Source organism: Xenia sp. Carnegie-2017, unplaced genomic scaffold (genome assembly GCF_021976095.1).
Source record: "Xenia sp. Carnegie-2017 unplaced genomic scaffold, XeniaSp_v1 HiC_scaffold_1, whole genome shotgun sequence".
NCBI lineage: Eukaryota > Metazoa > Cnidaria > Anthozoa > Malacalcyonacea > Xeniidae > Xenia > Xenia sp. Carnegie-2017.
In genome coordinates this window covers 1543807-1564083 of record NW_025813402.1, presented here as the reverse complement: position 1 = coordinate 1564083, position 20277 = coordinate 1543807, and the positions used below count along the sequence as shown (strand labels likewise).

Below are 20277 nucleotides of genomic sequence, written 5' to 3'. Positions count from 1 at the left end.
GGGGTGCAGGTGGGACCATGGGTGGGACCCTTGCACGATTCGGTAGCCTACACTCAGGCTGCCTCTCCATGCCTCTTACGTGGCAAATTGACATGCGCACTTCGCTCGAGAAAGTTACTTCAAAATGGCTGATTCTAAACATGGAATGTTTTTGTAAGTTGCTTTTAAAATTTCCATCCTCAAATGTTCAAAATCAAATCTTTACGATCTGCGATGTCTTTTTCACATCCTTCTGTACTTTTTTGTAGTTTTGAAATTAAATTTTTGTAATTTCAGGTGATTTTGTCGTATTTATTGCTGTGCGCCGATGCATTTTATCTCCCTGGAATAGCCCCTATTGACTACGAGAAGGGCAGTTCACTGGATGTTAAAGTAAATGTTTGAGCTTCTATTTACACAATCAAGTGTTTCTTACATCATGACAGTCAAGAAACTGACACATGGCTTGAAATATTGTTTTGTTGTTTGTGTATTGTGAGAGTCATTGTTTGTCTCACATGGAACTTTTTACACATTAGTGTTAGACTGTTGGAGATGGTTTGATAAGCATTGTTGTAGAATATTAAAAGTATGTGGGACATGTTATTGTAAAAAATGCCCTTTTGTGGTGCTGTGGATAAATTGTTAGGTGTATAAGTTAGTTTCTAGATTTCTTTAGGAAGACTTCAAATTTCAGATCAACCATATGTTTAAATTGGAATGCAGTAGTTTCAAAACCTAAGCTTTGCAAATCAGATTTGTTCATGATGAAAGATTAATTAGATGTAAAACAAATCTTTCGAATACTTCTAAAATCTTCTTTCCTTTGCAGGCACCTCCGTTTTCCGAGAGATTTATTTTTAAATGTTATTGAATTTGTTGCATAGGCTGTAAAAATGACAAGCATCAAGACCCAACTTCCATATGATTACTACTCATTGCCATTTTGTTCCCCCTCCAAGAAACAGTATATTCCTGAAAATTTAGGTAGTTTTCATTCACTTTCTTTACCTTTATCAAACAATTTTTTTATCTCCTATCTTCTTGTAGACAAGTTGAGTTTACAATAAGTTAAAACTAATCAAAGTTTTTAATTAACAGGTGAAGTATTGCGCGGTGATCGTATAGTCAACACACCTTATCAGGTACGTATATTTTCCTGTTCATTGATTTATGATAAAGAAATTCATAGCAATTTCTTATTTAAACCACATTTCTGAGAGAAAGCATGGGCCCAGTGTGCGAATTAGTTCAGAAAAAACGATGTGCAATTTTTTTGACAAAAGTGTTTCTTTGGAGGCATAAGCAAATTGATATTACGTTAATTATTATACAGCGCTAATTGCTAAATTAATATTTTTAAACATGAACAAATTCATATGATTTACGACAGTATTTTTCGTTAAATCTGCAGATTTTTGCACATCGTTTGAAAAAGTGATGTGCAATTGTTTTCATTTTAGCTAAAACGATGTGCAAATTGCACATTGCACACCATTAATTCGCACACTGCATGGGCCCCTTTATGGGCAGAACTTTTTTCTCGCTTCCATGTGACATCATGATTGTAATCATTTGCAACTGCATAAAATACGTCCAGCATGTGTAGAAAGTGAAAATAATCATGATTGCATGATTTTGAGATCTTTACAGAAGCATGAGAACCGTTTATCTCTTATCACGATGATGTTTTAGGTTAAAATGATGGAGAACAAGACCTGTACTGTTCTTTGTGCGAAAACATTAAGTGTTAAAGAGTCAGAAGTGATCGCTCAAAGAGTAAAAGAGGATTATCATCTTCACATGTATGAACTAAGCTTATATAATGTCAAAATGTTATCTCAACTAGAGCACCCCACTTATGAAAACCATTTTTAATCCAGTGTGTGAATTAGTTCGGAAAAAACGATGTGCAATTTTTTTGACAAAAGTGTTTCTTTAGAGGCATAATCAAATCGATATTATGTTAATTATTATATAGCGCTAATTGCTAAATTAATATTTTTAAACATGAACAAATTCATGATTTACAACAGTGTTTTTTGTTAAAACCACTAATTTTTGCACATTGTTTGAAAAAGTGATGTGCAGTTGTTTTCATTTCAGCTGAAACAATGTGCAAATTGCACATTGCGCACCGTTAATTCGCACACTGTTTTAATCCATCTCCGTATTTTGTGTTGGGATTTAAAAAAGAAATGTTAATTCCAACAAGTTCATATGTTATAGGTTGATTGATAATTTACCCATTGCTACAAAGTACAGGACAGAGGACTTCTCTGAGGTTTGTTATTGTCATCATATTGTTCATATTAATGTGCAAGGTTGTCTTAATTTATTATTGAACCTTCCCTGTTGTTTTGAGTTTAAAATTGTGTGAATTTAAGAACCAGAAAATTGATTTTGTTTGTCTTTAGCTTCATTATAAACATGGTTTTAAATTTATCTTTAGATTCATTATGAACATGGTTTTAAACTGGGTTTTGAGAAAAATGGAAAGGTTTGACTGTTCAAATTCTAATACTCACAATAAAAAAACAATAAGTATTTTGTTTATGCATGGTGAAATCTTCAGCATAATTTGGCATAGTTTAAGAAAGGTAGAAATAATTTATGTCATAGCTATATAAGTATGATAGTATAATGTATGCAAAATATTTATCATTACTGAGAAATACTCTAGACTATCATGATGTTGTTTTAGTGGCTGTGATACCTGGCCATGGTAATAATTTACATAATTTATGCATATCATTTGTATTCATTTTTAGATTTATCTCAATAATTTGTTGAATATGATTATAAAATATCACAGTGATGATGGGTAAGGATCCAATGTTTATTCAATAAAAATTTGAAATAAATGAATTTTTAAAAATACATTCATCTATTTAATTTCAACAGTGAATCATATCGTGTCGTTGGTTTTGAGGCTCAGGCAGCAAGGTACATATTAAATAAAAATCTTTTTTGTTTTTGGCTTTTAACTTTGCATTTTCTTGAAATCACTAACTACCCCTCCACAACCAATATAATACCACAACGTCCACTGCCTTATGCACATGATATTTCCAGCTTAGGAAAATTGGGCACTGATGACCCAGCAAACATTGCCCCAGAGCAAAAGTGCAAGTTTCCAGACAATGTAGATGGATTATTTCAAGAAATAAATCCCAAAGGTTTGTTAACATACTTTAATTCTTCTACACCATTATGATTAAACATTGAAGTTTTTCCAGGTGAAAACAAGATCACATTTGCCTACATGGTTATATGGGAGGTATGGTTTAAACTATTTACCATCGCCCTCTTTATAAGAACTTTTAAGATCTTGAAAATGTTTATATTCCATCATCCAAATAAAACCTTCATGTACATTACTGTGAACTTCACAACCTTACACAACTTTAAATGAAGATATGATCTTCACACTTTGCTGGACAATTCAAGCAATTGTCTCTGAAACTCTCTTTCTCAGAGGTCATGGGTTTGAATCACATTGAGTCACCTGAATTTTTCAGGTTCATGAGACAATTGCTTAAATTGTCCAGCAAAGTGTGAAGATCATATCTTCATTTAATTTCAAACACCGCACTGCATATAACATTCTTTCATCTTACACAACTTTAAGAACAATGAAAGATACCATTTGTAAAGCATGGATCATCAGTTAACCATTGTAGTTAACTGATGCCAAAAATAACAATTAGAAACTTATGTAGCCACCCCTTAATGTTGCTAATTTTGTAAGTAGCTCAGGGCAGCAAGTAATTAAACTATGATGTTTTAGATATTCTCTTGAATCTCTATAAATTTAACTTTTGATTGTTGTGTACAGCCAAGTAACATTCGGTGGGCATCTCGTTGGGACAGCTACCTTAATATGAGTGATGTACAAATTCATTGGTTCTCAATTGTCAATTCCGTTGTTATTGCTATATTTCTATCAGGTCAGTGTTTAATTTTGTACTAGTCACCAGTCCCCATGTGTTAACACAGGTCAGTGTTTAATTTTGTACTAGTCACCAGTCCCCATGTGTTAACACAGGTCAGTGTTTAATTTTGTACTAGTCACCAGTCCCTATGTGTTAACACAGGTCAGTGTTTAATTTTGTACTAGTCACCAGTCCCCATGTGTTAACACAGGTCAGTGTTTAATTTTGTACTTGTCACCAGTCCCCATTTGTTAACACAGGTCAGTGTTTAATTTTGTACTAGTCACCAGTCCCAATGTGTTAACACAGGTCAGTGTTTAATTTTATACTAGTCACCAGTCCCCATGAGTTAACACAGATCAAGTTTAATTTTATACTAGTCACCAGTCCCCATGTGTCAACACAGATCAGTTTTAATTTTGTACTAGTCACCAGTCCCCATGTGTTAACACAGATCAGTGTTTAATTTTATACTAGACACCAGTCCCCATGAGTTAACACAGATCAAGTTTTAATTTTATACTAGTCACCAGTCCCCATGTCTTAACACAGATCAAGTTTTAATTTTATACTAGTCACCAGTCCCCATGTCTTAACACAGATCAAGTTTTAATTTTATACTAGTCACCAGTCCCCATGAGTTCACACAGGTCAGTGTTTAAGTTTATACTAGACACCAGTCCCCATGAGTTAACACGGATCAAGTTTTAATTTTATACTAGTCACCAGTCCCCATGTCTTAACACAGATCAAGTTTTAATTTTATACTAGTCACCAGTCCCCATGTGTTAACACAGATCAAGTTTTAATTTTATACTAGTCACCAGTCCCCATGTGTTAACAAACAACCATTTATCTAGGTGTTGTTGTAATGATTTTAATACGAACATTACGAAGAGACATTGCTAAATATAATGAAGAAGATAGTATGGTATGATTGTTTTGCATTTGTGGAATTTAGAACTAATAATAAAATACCCATTCACAAGATATTTCGTTACCGAAACCTTAATGAGAACCTGTTCTTGGTAGTCTTTGTGTCCTGAATGGAAAGTTTGTGAGCAAAACACCCGCCGAGATTTAAAATATGTGCGTATAAACGCTTGGTTTTCTCAAAATTGCCCACTGATCTATACTTGTGCCGTGATCTGTAGTATACCATCTACAGTATGACTTAATTTCTAGTTTTAATGATTAGAAATAGGAGATTTCGCGAGTTAAAACGCAGCCATTTAGAATTAAAGTAAATGGTTTGAACCCGGGAGTATCGTTACATGTTTGTAAATGTAGATTGTCCAGGTTGGTATAGTCCTGAGAAAGACTGTTTTTGTTGTTGTTGACTGACGTTTTGACAACCTTAGCGGTAGTCATCTTCAGAGTCAACAACACAAAACAGTCCTTCTCAGGACTATACCAACCTGGACGATCCACATTTACAAACATCTATTTAGAATTGTTAGATCAGTTAGATTTGCCGTCTTCAATTTCAATACTGTACTGTTAATAAATAATAGTACTGTGAGTATTTCTGTATCACCTGCGATGATTCCATCTCTCAGGATGACACGATTGAAGAAAGTGGCTGGAAGTTGGTTCATGGCGATGTGTTCCGACCACCGAGGTTTCGCCTTCTTTTCACAGCCTGTGTCGGTTCTGGTGTTCAACTCTTTGCTATGGCTCTTATAACGCTAGGTTATGTATCGTCTTTTGAGGCAAAGCCAGCCCAATTCAAATTTTTCAGCAAAATTATTATTGATTTCTTTAGAAAATTAAATCAATTCTTTGTTTTTCCAGGGATTGGACATAAAAATATTTGCATTGCAGGAATAAAAACATGTTTATGTGATTAAATAAATACACATCTACTTTTAGTTGTGGCCATGTTTGGTATGCTTTCGCCCGCAAGCCGAGGAAGTTTATTGTCAGCGGTTGTATTTCTTTTCGTATTTATGGGGTATGTTAAAAAGTGATTTCCAGTTATAATAACCAGTTATAACCGGATATAATAACCAGTTATTACATTTCAGGATGTTCGCCGGCTACTTCTCCGCTCGTCTCTACAAAACCTTGAATGGTCAAAAATGGAAACGCGCGGCTTTGGTTACCGGAACTCTTTACCCAGGAGCTATTGCCGGCCTAGCATTTCTTCTCAATTTCTTCATATGGGGGAAGCATTCATCTGGCGCGGTAGGTCTTTGACTTGGGGTCTGGGAACGAATGATTATGTGCATTGTCACGTATGGTTGTAACATTTCATTTCCTTAAGGTTCCTTTCTCAACAATGGTTGCTTTGTTATTGCTTTGGTTTGGAATATCCTTACCTCTTGTCTTCCTGGGGTATTATTTTGGATACAGGAAATACGTAAGTATTGTATGTTGGTGTGAATGTTGTTGACCTAAAGTTGTTTGGGACTGGGTTCTAAAGTTTTTTGGACTGGGTTCTAAAGTTGTTTGGATTGGGTTCTAAAGTTGTTTGGATTGGGTTCTAAAGCTGTTTGGACTGGATTCTAAAGTTTATTGGACTGGGTTCTAAAGTTGTCTGGACTGGGTTCTAAAGTTCTTTGGACTAGGTTCTAAAGTTCTTTGGACTGGGTTGTAAAGTTGTTTGGACTGGGTTGTAAAGTTGTTTGGACTGGGATCTAAAGTTGTTTGGACTGGGACCTAAAGGTGTTAGGACTGGGACCTAAAGTTGTTAGGACCTATATAGTTTTATAAAATGTCTCAAGTTCTTAATGTTTTTATCAGCCGTATGAACATCCCGTACGAACCAATCAGATTCCTCGTCAGGTACCAGAACAAGTGTGGTATGTTCACCCTATACCAAGGTATGATTAAAGACGATCGACTTTTTAACTCTTTATAAATAAAATATTTTTATTAACTGTTGACAATATTGTAGAAACGAGAATAGTTTGGGTTTACTCAGAGTTAACACAATATACAATTGATCTCTGCTAAAGTGTGTAGTGTTTGAGGGATTGTGTAGTATTTGAGGGAATGTGTAGTATTTGAGGGATTGTGTAGTATTTGAGGGATTGTGCAGTATTTGAGGGATTGTGTAGTATTTGAGGGATTGTGTAGTATTTGAGGGATTGTGTAGTATTTGAGGGATTGTGTAGTATTTGAGGGATTGTGTAGTATTTGAGGGATTGTATAGTATTTGAGGGATTGTTAAAGTAAGAATAATTGATATTTTTTCCTATTCGTCTTTAGCAACATAATGGCGGGAATTTTACCATTTGGTGCTGTCTTTATTGAATTATTTTTCATTCTGACGGTATTTAATGATTACATTTAATAGGAAAAAAAATCTCGATAATCTTACTCGTTCATATGTGTATTTTCTTCAGGCGATCTGGGAGAATCAATTTTACTATCTTTTTGGCTTTTTATTCCTTGTTTTTCTGATCCTCGCCATGTGTTGTTCACTCATTGCTGTCGTGGTCGTTTATTTCCAACTCTGTGCTGAGGTATTGTTCATGACGTCAATAACCAACTACTCGTTCCCAGTCTCACGTCGTTCTTCATTTTATATTTACATAGGATTACCATTGGTGGTGGCGTTCATTCCTTACGTCATCTTCCTGTTCGTTATACGTGCTTGCTTATGCTATATTTTATTATATAAATAAGGTAATTTGATTGGTTATTGACTCTTTTTATGTGGCAATGACATCATTTCCGGTAAAATAGCGCGCTTTTGATTGGTGGCTGAAATATTTTTGGCAGTTCATTACTTTGCCGTAATGGACAGGCGGAGCATTAATGTTATCTTACAAATATATGTAAACAAATGTGATTGGAAAGAAAAAAATTTGGAAAGTCAGTTTTATTATCCAGGCGAGACAATTTCGGACCATTTATTTTTTACTGCCGTGGCGAAAGCAATTCTTTCAAAACGGAGAGGAGGGGAGAAGAAAGAAATTTTTATTGCAAGTCAATAATGCCATATGTTGAACCTTTTATATACCTCCCTTCGTCTGTTGTTGTAGAGAAATTTTGTTGAAGACGAAGTGTTTCGTTGACAAAGTCTTTAGTCATTTTTTATTGATTAAGGAAAATGCTTATCATGAGACTGTTCTTAGCAATTAAAGCCATAATATGCTTTGTGATACATCGGTGAAATTGACGGATAGCATCGAAGCCCAATCAAAGCTTTTCTTTGCAAATCATCCTTTTTATGTTCGACAATGTTATCTTTAAAGTAAATGGTTTGAACCCGGGAACAAACAATTAACGTTATGCTAACTTTATTTTTTATCTTTGTAGTTGGAGATTGCAAGCTTCGTGTCTGGTTTGATATACTTCGTGTATACTCTAATGATGGTGTTCACCTTTTGGCTGTTGACTGGAACCATCGGTTTTTACGCTACCTATTACTTTATTAGAAAGATTTATGGTGCTGTGAAGATTGATTGAACACTCGACCGTCGTAATTTGGACAAATCTCGAAAGATGCGAATGAAGAAAATAAATGATCGGTTCATCCTTTCTTTACGTGAACGGTAGGATTAGTGAGTTTTTAAAACAGGTCATTCTACAATTTTAATGATGCTCTTTTCAAGACATGATAGAATTGAATCAATTTTTGGGAAGCTTATTCCTTCTTGTGTAATGAAATGGAGTGTCTGGGAAATTGGTCGAATCTAACATCGTTTGCGTCTATAAATGTAATATCTTTTACAAATCTTTCGGCATATAACATTTTGTTGTCTTTTTATGCGTCAACTGTGCCTTCTTCACATTTCTTGTACTGTTAAGGAACTGTTGTCATTGGTTACATTATGCATAACAATGTCATTTTTCTTTTCACATTTATTCTTCCCTTGTGCTGTAGCATTTTTTCTTTCAGTCATCATTTCGTACTGGTGAATAAATACTTGTGATTTTTCTTGAATTTTTTTGTTGTGTTCCTGTAAGAAACCACCATGAAATAATCTTAACGTTTACTCTAATTCATATCGTGAAAAACGTCGCTCACATGAACTACTGTCAGACTATACAACTGTGCAATGACGATACCTGTGAAGTCACTGATGACGTCACTCACGTGAACTACTGTCAGACTATACAACTGTGCAATGGCGATACCTGTGAAGTCACTGATGACGTCACTCACATGAACTACTGTCAGACTATACAACTGTGCAATGACGATACCTGTGAAATCACTGATGACATCAATCACGTGACTACTGTCAGACTATACAACTGTGCAATGACGATACCTGTGAAATCACTGATGACGTCACTCACATGAAGTACTGTCAGACTATACAACTGTGAATTGACGATACCAGCGACATCACTGATGACGTCACTCTACATAAACTTTAGTCAGATTATACAACTGCGCATCGACGATACCAATAACGTCACTCGCGTAAACTTTAGTCAGACTACACAACTGTGCAATGACGATACCAGTGACATCACTGATGACGTCACTTACATAAACTTTGATCAGATTATACAACTGCGCATCGACGATACCAATAACGTCACTCGCGTAAACTTTAGTCAGACTACACAACTGTGCAATGACGATACCGGTGACATCACCGATGACGTCACTTACATAAGCTTCAGTCAGAATATACAGTAATTTACTACTATGTAATGACGATACCAATGTTGAAAAATACGTAAAACTTTAGTAATTTTTTTACCTGTCTTCTTTCTGTGGCTTTTCTCATTTTTTCTTCCAATTCTTCTTTCGTTAGTGTTTTTTTCTTTCGCCTTTTGAGTTTTGGTAATTGTGCTTTCTTCTTGTTGCCCGTCTCCGGGCAAAATGATATATCAAATGCAATGGCGCCTCTGGTCACTGATCTTTGTTTTAAAGTATTATTATCCACTAATGCTGGGTCTTCACCATTGTCTGTTCTCGTTTCTGATTCAAATCTCTTTTCTTCATCAGTTTGTGTCATTGAACACCAAGCTTCTTTGGATACTTTAGAAATGTGAATATTTAGTTTTTGATGTTACTATGGAAACATACAACTAGTCCTACCTATGCCTAAATATCGTCGACATAAGATATCATATGAGATTTATATATAAACATATCTTAGATTGTACTGCGCTTAGTGCATTCGAAATGTCTCATGTTTAAGGTGTACGGGAGAATTTAATAAAACGGCTTTGCCTGTGAAAATTAGACATAAAATTACCTGCATTGAGTAGTTGCGATTAAAATGCTGATTGTGTATTTGATTAATTTTCACGAGATAGGCATTTTGTGCTCATGTTCGAGTAAAGTATAGATTCAAAGTTAAAGTTGAGTTTTTCCTACCTACCTTGTGAAGAAGGATGTTTTAAAACTTCGACTTTAGTCAACGTTTGATTACATATTCCATCATTGACTGTTTCAGTTGGTGATTCACATATTCCGCTATCTGCTGTTCTGCTTGACGAAGCCGATAAATCACGCTTCATTTTTGTATATTCCGTAATATTCGTTTTCACAGCATTTTTCTCCATATTATTATTTATGTCTGACTGTAAAAAAACTTTCGAGTTGTTCAAACTCGTACTTTTCTTCTTCCCCGTTAAAGTTGCTGATCTGGAATTCCCACAACCCATTTTTTACTCGCTTGAAGTAATCAATGTTTCTTTGAAAACAATTTTGCATGTAGCAATGATTCTTAAAACAGTTGCAATCATAAACAACGTTTGTGAAGTATTTCGCGTGGCTTGTAGTCTCTTGTTGTTGTTTTTCTGTTGCTATGAACACCTTTCATCGGATCAAGTTTCAACATTGGTAATTAATACTTTATACTAACTAAAATATCATTAATGGTCCCAAGGAGTTAGTATACAAATGATAAAAGTCCTCGATAAATGTATTTGATTTTTTACAAATCTGTTTCTATTATGCAGTGAACATTTTCAAAGCGATTTGATTTTTAAATGTTATTTGTCTTCTTGCCCAGATTGAACATTAATTATTCTTCGGAATTAGCCGGTGAGTGTTCGTCATGCGAAATGAAAGAATTCATGTAAGCAGAACAGGGCATTTTTTCATTTCCTAATGTGCCATATCCTGTGGCAAATTTTTCTTATCCATCTACGTTCTAACAAGTTTCGACTAAACTTCATTTAAAAAAAAGTCGATTTTCATCAAGAATTACTCTCTGAAGTACCAGGTACGTGTGTATAGATTTCTTTCAAAGATTTTCAATTGTGTCATGAAATTCTCCAGTCTGTTCTTCCGGAAGAGAACTCATTTACTGCTTTTGTGAACTGTGAAGTAATAAAACCGAACTTTGTGTGTCATCGGATATGTGTTTTAATAACGCCTTGTAAGTTTGTATGTTTTGAAAACGCTCCGTTCGTAATTGGGCGGTATGTTTTTGCCATTTTGTTATTGAACTTTTTTAAATACATATCAATCTGCTTCCTTTTAACCAGGCTCACAAGATGTCGAGAGGGGAATTTGGACGCAAGTAAGTTGGAGATTTTTCATCTGGATTAGTAAACTTCGTTGGATAACAACGTTTCTGTACTGAGATTTTACCTAGAGGATACATTACAAAGATGGTATTTCAATAATTTACACATTTCTGTCAGTAGAGGTCAATCAACAACAATACAGGTGCAACAGGAAGATGAAATTAATGTTGAATTACTTGAGGAACGCGAGAGAGCAGTCAGACAACTGGAGGTAATTATAAAATGGTTACTTTGGCACCAGGCTAAACCACAATGTCTATATCATTGGTGTATGTATATACAATATTAACACCAATCATATTCACAATACACCAGAACCCATAACAATGCATTTCACACCATCCAATCACATTAATCCACTCGCTAATCCAATTAGACGCTCTTAACGTCTACAAATTAAAAACAGTTGTAAATAACATCGTTTGTAATTCTCATGAAGGCTCGAAGCACCGAGTCGAAAGCTCGAGAAAATCATTTTATACAATCTGGAGAAACTTTCATTTTTATAAATATGCCTGGATTACCAATCTTTAAACTTATGCATACAATGTGTATAACAATGTGCCGTCCCTGCTATCACCAACGTACAATGGTGATACCTGCGTTTGGGACTCGTAGACTGGTTGCACTTGCTATTTTCAAATTACCTAAATTGAATTTGTGTTGTATCTTTGTGTACGCGTTGCGTACCTGTTTTTAATTTTCTTTCTCTCCATTTGTATTGAGAGTGATGTCATGGATGTAGATGAGATAATTAGGGATCTGGGGACCATGATTCATGAACAGGAAGAGATGATAGGTAGGGATGTTTCAATACACACGTGTTCATGATGTTGGCGGGATATTAAGGGATTTGGGGGATAGATGGGATTGCTTTAATGCACATGTGTTCATGCTTTCCTAAATTCATACTTGATGTGTTTGTTCAGATAACATTGAGGATCACGTTGTTACGGCTGGTACACATGTAGAAGAAGCAAATACACAACTACAGAAAGCCAGCGAATATCAGGTAAAAATATTAAATTTTGTACAGTTGTGGATGGAGAATTGTTTTATGCAGACACGGAACCTTAAAACCTTTTAAAAATAATTTCAGAGAAATTACTCAATTCAAGTCAACATTATAAATCTTATTGTCAAAAACAATTCTTTTTTGTCACGTGACTCTTCATGTTTATTTCGTCACGTGACTCTTCGTGTTTATTACGTCACGTGACTCTTCGTGTTTATTACGTCACATGTTTGTAGATGTAGGTTGTAGTGGTCAGTGATGTCATGGGAAGGATTGTTGGTATCACTTTTGACTGACTTTGTGAACGCATGACTGCTAAGGATTTTGAAACGGCAATGAACAAAATACCGACAGTTCTACTGAAGACTCCACTAACTTACTGACGTTCATAATAAATATCTGCCTACCAATCATTTACTTTTATATTAATTAGTCACCATTCCACCTGGGAGATCACCGTCTAATATATTTTTTAATAATCAATCGGGTATCTCCCCCGTCTTTCTTTATTTAATTTTCCTTCTGTTTGTTTTTCCTCCCCTGTAGAAAGCATCTCGTAAAAAAAGGTGCTGTCTTTTGGTGATTTTACTTCTTGTTGGAGGTGTGATTGGTATAATCATTTGGGTGTCTACGAAATAATTGTCAATAATACATTACAGTACGAAATTCGCGTCCTAAATTTTCATAATCATAATAACTTCGAATTTTCATGTATATCTTCCTTAAACTACACATATAATAGCCTCACTTAATGTTCAATAAATAAAACGCAATTTATTGGATAGAAAATCACTTTACAGACAACACTGACATAGTAAAAATTATGCAGTAAAAAATTTATCTGGAAACCATGCGTAATTTGATATGTAATATATATGTAATATTTGTGATATATATGTAATATTTGTGATATATATGTAATATTTGTGATATATATGTAATGTTTGTGATATATATGTAATATTTGTAATATATATGTAATATTTGTGATATATATGTAATATTTGTGATATATATGTAATATTTGTAATATATATGTAATATTTGTAATTAGATTAATACACGAAAAAAGCTTTTGTAGAAATAATGTTAGTTTTGTGGAATGTCCATCATTTTACCACATGCCTTCTAATACATAATTTCACTTCAAATTTCTGTCTTACTATTTATAATTCTCTTTTATCATCAACGAGTAAAGACTGAGGTACGTCAATAAAATTCAGGAATATAATCAACTTTACATCGTTTTTAGCTAACACAGTGATTTTTTCTTTTCTGTACCCAGAATATTGTGCTGACAAAAGGGTTGAAATGTCTAGTTTTCATTTGGTAAGTTTCTATTGTTATAAGACAAACTTTTTGTATTCTTGGGATGTATTAATATTTCATTTTAGTCGAAAGCATGTGTTTTTGTTATAATAATGTTTTTTGATCTCTTTAACTGTTACATACATAAACAAATATTAGTATTTGACCTGAACAAAAGATTGCTGCGTATCTATTCTACAGTCCTATTTTTTGTTTACATTACCGCAACCGACAACTTCGAATTTTGAAGCTAGTTATTTTTCCATCGCAAAATGAATGATTCAAAGATTCTTTCTACAAATATGTTGTGTTCAAGGTCTGATCTTTGTACCGGAACTCTTTACCCAGGAGTTATTGCTGGCCTAGCATTTCTTCTCAATTTTTTCGTATGAGGGAAGCATTCATCTGGCGCGGTAGGTCTTTGACATGGGGTCTGGGAACGAATGATTACGTGCATTTAAAGGGATCGTTGTAACATTTTATTTCCTTAAGGTTCCTTTCTCAACAATGGTTGCTTTGTTATTGCTTTGGTTTGGAATATCTTTACCTCTTGTCTTCCTGGGGTATTATTTTGGATACAGGAAATATGTAAGTATTGTATGTTAGTGTGAATGTTGTTGACCTAAAGTTGTTGGGACTGGGTTCTAAAGTTGTTTTGACTGTAATCTAAAGTTGTTTGGACTGGGATCTAAAGTTGTTTGGACTGGGATCTAAAGTTGTTTGGACTGGGATCTAAAGTTGTTTGGACTGGGATCTAAAGTTGTTTGGACTGGGATCTAAAGTTGTTTGGACTGGGACCTAAAGCTGTTTGGACTGGGAACTAAAGTTAATGAACTGGGATCTAAAGTTGTTTGGACTGGGATCTAAAGTTGTTAGGACTGGGATCTAAAGTTGTTTGGCTGGGATCTAAAGTTGTTAGGACTGGGATCTAAAGTTGTTTGGACTGGGATCTAAAGTTGTTTGGCTGAGATCTAAAGTTGTTTATACTTGGATCTAAAGTTGTTTTGACTGGGATCTAAAGTTGTTTGGACTGGGACCTAAAGCTGTTTTGACTGGGATCTAAAGTTGTTTGGACTGGGATCTAAAGTTGCTTGGCTGGGATCTAAAGTTGTTTGGCTGGGATCTAAAGTTGTTTGGACTGGGACCTAAAGCTGTTTTGACTGGGATCTAAAGTTGTTTGGACTGGGATCTAAAGTTGCTTGGCTGGAATATAAAGTTGTTTGGCTGGGATCTAAAGTTGTTTGGACTGGGACCTAAAGCTGTTTTGACTGGGATCTAAAGTTGTTTTGACTGGGATCTAAAGTTGTTTTGACTGGGCTCTAAAGTTGTTTGGACTGGGATCTAAAGTTGTTTGGACTGGGACCTAAAGTTGTTAGGACTGGGACCTAAAGTTGTTTGGACTGGGATCTAAAGTTGTTTGGACTGGGATCTAAAGTTGTTTTGACTGGGATCTAAAGTTGTTTTGACTGGGATCTAAAGTTGTTTGGACTGGGATCTAAAGTTGTTTGGGCTGGGACCTAAAGTTGTTTGGACTGGGAGCTAAAGTTGTTAGGACTGGGACCTAAAGTTGTTAGGACTGGGACCTAAAGTTGTTTGGACTGGGACCTAAAGTTGTTAGGACTGGGACCTAAAGTTGTTAGGACTGGGACCTAAAGTTGTTTGGACTGGGACCTAAAGTTGTTTGGACTGGGACTTAAAGTTGCTGAAGTAATCAATGTTTCTTTGAAAAACAATTTTGCATGTAGCAATGATTCTTAAAACAGTTGCAATCATAAACAACGTTTGTCAAGTATTTCGCGTGGCTTGTATTCTCTTGTTGTTGTTTTTGGTTGCTATGTACACCTTTCATCGGATCAAATTTCAACATTTGGTAATTAATACTTTATACTAACTAGAATATCATTAATGGTCGCAAGGAGTTAGTATACAAATGATAAAAGTCCTCGATAAATGTATTTGATTTTTTACACATCTGTTTCTATTATGCAGTGAACATTTTCAAAGCGATTTGATTTTTAAATGTTATTTGTCTTCTTGCACAGATTGAACATAATTTATTCATCGGAATTAGCCGGTGAGTGTTCGTCATGCGAAATGAAAGAATTCATGTAAGCAGAACAGAGCATTTTTTCATTTCCTAATGCGCCATATCCTGTGGCAAATTTTTCTTATCTATCTATCTTACGTTCTAACAAGTTTCGACTAAACTTCATTTAAAAAAAGTCGATTTTCATCAAGAATTACTATCTGAAGTACCAGGTATGTGTGTAAAGATTTCTTTCAAAGATTTTCAATTGTGTAATGAAATTCTCCAGTCTGTTCTTCCGGGAGAGAACTCATTTACTGCTTTTGTGATCTGTGAAGTAATCAAACCGAATTTTGCGTGTCATCGGATATGTGTTTTAATAATGCCTTGTAAGTTTGAATGTTTTGAAAACGCTCCGTTCGTAATTGGGCGGTACGTTTTTGCCATTTTTGTTATTGAATTTTTGTTATTTTTTTAAATACGTATCAATCTGCTTCCTTTTAACCAGGCTCACAAGATGTCGAGAGGGGAATTTGGAGGCCGAAGACCAATGTCTTCTAGTGAGTAAAATAATTTGTTAATGTTGTTTTATTTATGAGAACACAAAGCGTTTGTTGGAAAAATGTACATGTTTACATATTTATGATCTGAGGGGTGTAGTAAGATCTGTAGAAATTGCATCCTTTGAGCCCTCAATTCCTTGAATAAAATGACAGCATTTCATTTGTGTGTGAATTTATAAATCAAGTTATCCTGAAAAAGTAATTAATTTGAGATATTTTTCTCTGAGAAAAAGCTAAATTTTCTCATGTACCATATTCCGGTAGCAATTAGAAAATGCCCTATCACCATTTATGTCACTCTAACCTTACCTTCTTTTCTCAGATTTTGAGATACATGCGGTTGTTTACACGGTCATTGATTATGTGTCTGTGCTCAAAATCTTCTCCTATGATTATAAAATATAATTTATTTCATTAGATGGTCGAGGGGAATCAGAATATGAACGACTTTGTAAACAAGCTGGAAGTAATATACAGCAAATCACCCTTAATGGTAACAATGACTTCATTCATCAAAAGTTTCTGTATTTTGATATTTTGACTTTTCGCTGAGCTTTAACATAAAGTTTAATGATTTTATTTTATAGTAAATGTTATGCAAAAGTTGGTTAATAAGTTGGGGACGTCAGAAGATGCAATACCAGTCCAAGAAAGATTGTATGTAGTTTAAATTATCTAAACTTTTGTTGGTATGAGGAGAAGGGGGGTGAGGACATTTACATGATCAAAAGGGGGGGAGTTCCTTCATTATGAAGTTAGGTGTACATTACAATCATCAAAAGTGACAGAACAATCTGACATTTCCATATCACTTAAAAAATATATAAATCTCTGTGTTGAAAGTAAAATTGTAATTTTAGACAAAATACAGAAAAAAGTACAAAGTCGCTAGCAAGTGAAACAAGTTCCATGATTAAACAATTGCCTCTTCTTGAGGCTGAAGATCCTATGGAACAGGTGACCAAAGATAAATGGCTTTATTTCAATCTCTCCTAATGCAAGAGATATGACTGTTATAATGGTTGATATTTAAGAAACAACGCAAGGTTCAAGTGAATCGACTTCGTGAAAACTTTATGGATGCCTTGAACAACTTTCAGTCTGTTCAGAGGGTACGTTGAATGATGTAATGGTATATATGTACATAAATTGATTAAATGGAAAGTGTGGATATTATACATGTACATTGATGGATATAATGGGATGTGTTAATGTTGTATCTATACGTTAATAGATCAACTTATATTTTTAATGTGCTTTAATCTATGTTCTTGTAGGAAGCAGCTGACCGCGAGAGAGCATTTGTATCAAAAGCTCGAGCAAAATCTGACAATTTCGCACCTGTAAGTTTAAAATTTATTTCATAGTGGGGCAATTCTCTGTAATGAGCTTGCGTGGTAAAGATTCTAAACCACTTGTACAATACAGTTGTAATCCAATCTTTTCGTTAATCCAATACAGTTGTAATCCAATCTTTTCATTAATCCAATACAGTTGTAATCCAATCTTTTCATTAATCCAGTCTTTTTGTTAAACCAATACAGTTGTAATCCAATCTTTTCATTAATCCAATACAGTTGTAATCCAATATCTAATGAGCAGGCGATAGATTTTTGTAATTTAATTCATTTCTAGTTTGGTCAAACTGAGCCAAGTGGAATATCTTATGATCAGTAAGTTAGAGATTTTTCTTCAGGATTTGTAAACTTCGTTGGATAACAACGTTTCTGTACTGAGATTTTACCTAGAGGATACATTACAAACATTGTATTTCAATAATTTAAACATTTCTGTCAGTAGAGGTCAATCAACAACTATTCAGGTGCAACAGGAAGATGAAATTAATGTTGAATTACTTGAGGAACGCGAGAGAGCAGTCAGACAACTGGAGGTAATTATAAAATGGTTACTTTGGCATCAGGCTAAACCACAATGTCTATATCATTGGTATATATATATACAATATTAACACCAATCATATTCACAATACACCAGAACCCATGACAACGCATTTCACACCATCCAATCACATTAATCCACTCGCTAATCCAATTAGACGCTCTAAACGTCTACAAATTAAAAACAGTTGTAAATAACATCGTTTGTTATTCTCATGAAGGCTCGAAGCACCGAGTCGAAAGCTCAAGAAAATCATTTTATACAATCCGGAGAAACTTTCAATTTTTAAATATGCCTGGATTACCAATCTTTAAACTTATACATACAATGTGTATAACAATGTGCTCTCCCTGCTATCACCAACGTGCAATGGTGATTCCTGCATTTGGGACACGTAGACTGGTTGCGCTTGCTATTTTCAAATTACCTAAATTGAATTTGTGTCGCATCTTTGTGTACGCATTGCGTACCTGTTTTTAATTTTCTTTCTCTCATTTTGTATTCAGAGTGATATCATGGATGTAAATGAGATATTTAGGGATCTGGGGACCATGATTCATGAACAGGGAGAGATGATAGGTAGGGATGTTTCAATACACACGTGTTCACGATTTGAGCGGGATATTAAGGGATTTGGGGGATAGGTAGGGATGTTTCAATACACACGTGTTCATGATGTTGGCGGGATATTAAGGGATTTGGGGGATAGGTAGGGATATTTCAATACACACGTGTTCATGATGTTGGCGGGATATTAAGGGATTTGGGGGATAGATGGGATTGCTTTAATGCACATGTGTTCATGCTTTCCTAAATTCATACTTGATGTGTTTGTTCAGATAACATTGAGGATCACGTTGTTACGGCTGGTACACATGTAGAAGAAGCAAATACACAACTACAGAAAGCCAGCGAATATCAGGTAAAAATATTAAATTTTGTACAGTTGTGAATGGAGAATTGTTTAATGCAGACACGGGACTTTAAAACCTTTTGAAAATAATTTCCCTACAGGAAATTACTCAATTCAATTCAACATTATAAATCTTGTCGTCAGCCAACAATTCTTTTCTCGTCACGTGACTCTTCATGTTTATTACGTCACATGTTTGTAGATGTAGATTGTAGTGGTCAGTGATGTCATGGGAAGGATTGTTGGTATCACTTTTGACTGACTGTGTGAACGCATGACTGCTAAGGATTTTGAAACGGCTATGAACAAAATACCGACAGCTCTACTGAAGACTCCACTAACCTACTGACCTTCATAATAAATATCTGCCTACCAATCATTTACTTTTATATTAATTAGTCACCATTCCTTCCGGGAGAGCACCATCTAATATATTTTTTAATAATCAATCGTGTATCTCCCCCGTCTTTCTTTTTTTAATTTTCCTTCTGTTTGTTTTTCCTCCCCTGTAGAAAGCATCTCGTAAAAAAATGTGCTGTCTTTTGGTGATTTTACTTCTTGTTGGAGGTGTGATTGCTATAATCATTTGGCAGACTACGAAAAAATCATAATAACTTCGTAATCATAATAACTTCGAATTTTTATGTATATCTTCCTTAAACTACACATTATAATCAGCTTGCGTAATGCTCAATGAAAAAAAAGCAATTTAATGGAAGGAAAATGACTTTAAGGACAACACTGACATAGTATAAAATATGCAGTAAAAAATTTATCTGGAAACCAAGCATAATTTGATATGTAATACTAGATTACGTGCAATTGACGTTCTAGCAAATAAACTCTAGGAATCTTACCGTGCAAAGTTGTTAAAAAAGCCTGGATGTTGCTACTCAAGGAAAATAATTTCTTCGACTGTAAATGGACTTAAGCCGCTATTTGTTTTGGGGAATCAAAAAAAAATGTTAATTTAAATATGGTAAAATTTCACTTCGTCTTCTTTTTGTCATTTTTTTAACACATATGTTAGTCTCTAACCCTGAAGTAGTAATGTTCTCTTATTGAAAAAATATATTGTTTATATCTGTAAAAAAATTTTCGGTTTCCTTTTTCCTGCGTTGTTTCTGAACATGTTTTGCGCATTTCCATTTTCAATATTGTCGTCTTAATCCCCCTCTGGCATTTTT

The 20277-nt window shown here is 34.6% G+C and overlaps 3 protein-coding genes across 6 annotated transcripts; 2 read left to right on the top strand and 1 right to left on the bottom strand.

The window, feature by feature from the left end:
- The first annotated feature begins 56 nt into the window (after nucleotides 1-56).
- Nucleotides 57-8514, top strand: LOC124433746 (transmembrane 9 superfamily member 4-like). Its single transcript, XM_046983529.1, has 22 exons — nucleotides 57-153; nucleotides 277-372; nucleotides 867-966; nucleotides 1081-1124; nucleotides 1675-1784; nucleotides 2209-2263; nucleotides 2432-2479; nucleotides 2751-2803; nucleotides 2884-2925; nucleotides 3055-3158; nucleotides 3219-3259; nucleotides 3818-3929; nucleotides 4775-4845; nucleotides 5474-5606; nucleotides 5787-5868; nucleotides 5942-6101; nucleotides 6181-6276; nucleotides 6660-6739; nucleotides 7128-7191; nucleotides 7265-7384; nucleotides 7458-7547; nucleotides 8184-8514. Exons 3-22 carry the CDS (start codon nucleotides 876-878, stop codon nucleotides 8331-8333), a joined length of 1746 nt encoding a protein of 581 aa, XP_046839485.1. The 5' UTR covers nucleotides 57-153; nucleotides 277-372; nucleotides 867-875; the 3' UTR covers nucleotides 8334-8514.
- Nucleotides 8515-8569: 55 nt separating this feature from the next.
- LOC124433757 lies at nucleotides 8570-10641 on the bottom strand. The gene is made up of 3 exons (XM_046983538.1): nucleotides 10211-10641; nucleotides 9584-9864; nucleotides 8570-8827 (listed from the first exon to the last, which is right to left on the bottom strand). Exons 1-3 carry the CDS (start codon nucleotides 10494-10496, stop codon nucleotides 8654-8656), a joined length of 741 nt encoding a protein of 246 aa, XP_046839494.1. The 5' UTR covers nucleotides 10497-10641; the 3' UTR covers nucleotides 8570-8653.
- Nucleotides 10642-10911: 270 nt separating this feature from the next.
- Nucleotides 10912-19946, top strand: LOC124454023 (syntaxin-7-like). Of its 4 annotated transcripts, none has more exons than XM_047004924.1 (12): nucleotides 10912-11059; nucleotides 16224-16275; nucleotides 16697-16771; nucleotides 16866-16935; nucleotides 17139-17235; nucleotides 17313-17390; nucleotides 17556-17621; nucleotides 17914-17951; nucleotides 18076-18169; nucleotides 18684-18756; nucleotides 19017-19099; nucleotides 19603-19946. In XM_047004924.1, the coding sequence occupies exons 2-12, from the start codon at nucleotides 16233-16235 to the stop codon at nucleotides 19699-19701; spliced, it is 816 nt and encodes a 271-aa protein (XP_046860880.1). In that variant the 5' UTR covers nucleotides 10912-11059; nucleotides 16224-16232; the 3' UTR covers nucleotides 19702-19946. The 4 variants fall into 4 exon arrangements, with proteins under 4 accessions (XP_046860880.1, XP_046861012.1, XP_046860814.1 ...); XM_047005056.1 differs by lacking the exon at nucleotides 10912-11059 and adding an exon at nucleotides 15781-15948 and having other exon boundaries at nucleotides 18079-18169; XM_047004858.1 differs by lacking the exon at nucleotides 10912-11059 and adding an exon at nucleotides 15781-15948.
- Nucleotides 19947-20277: the final 331 nt, after the last annotated feature.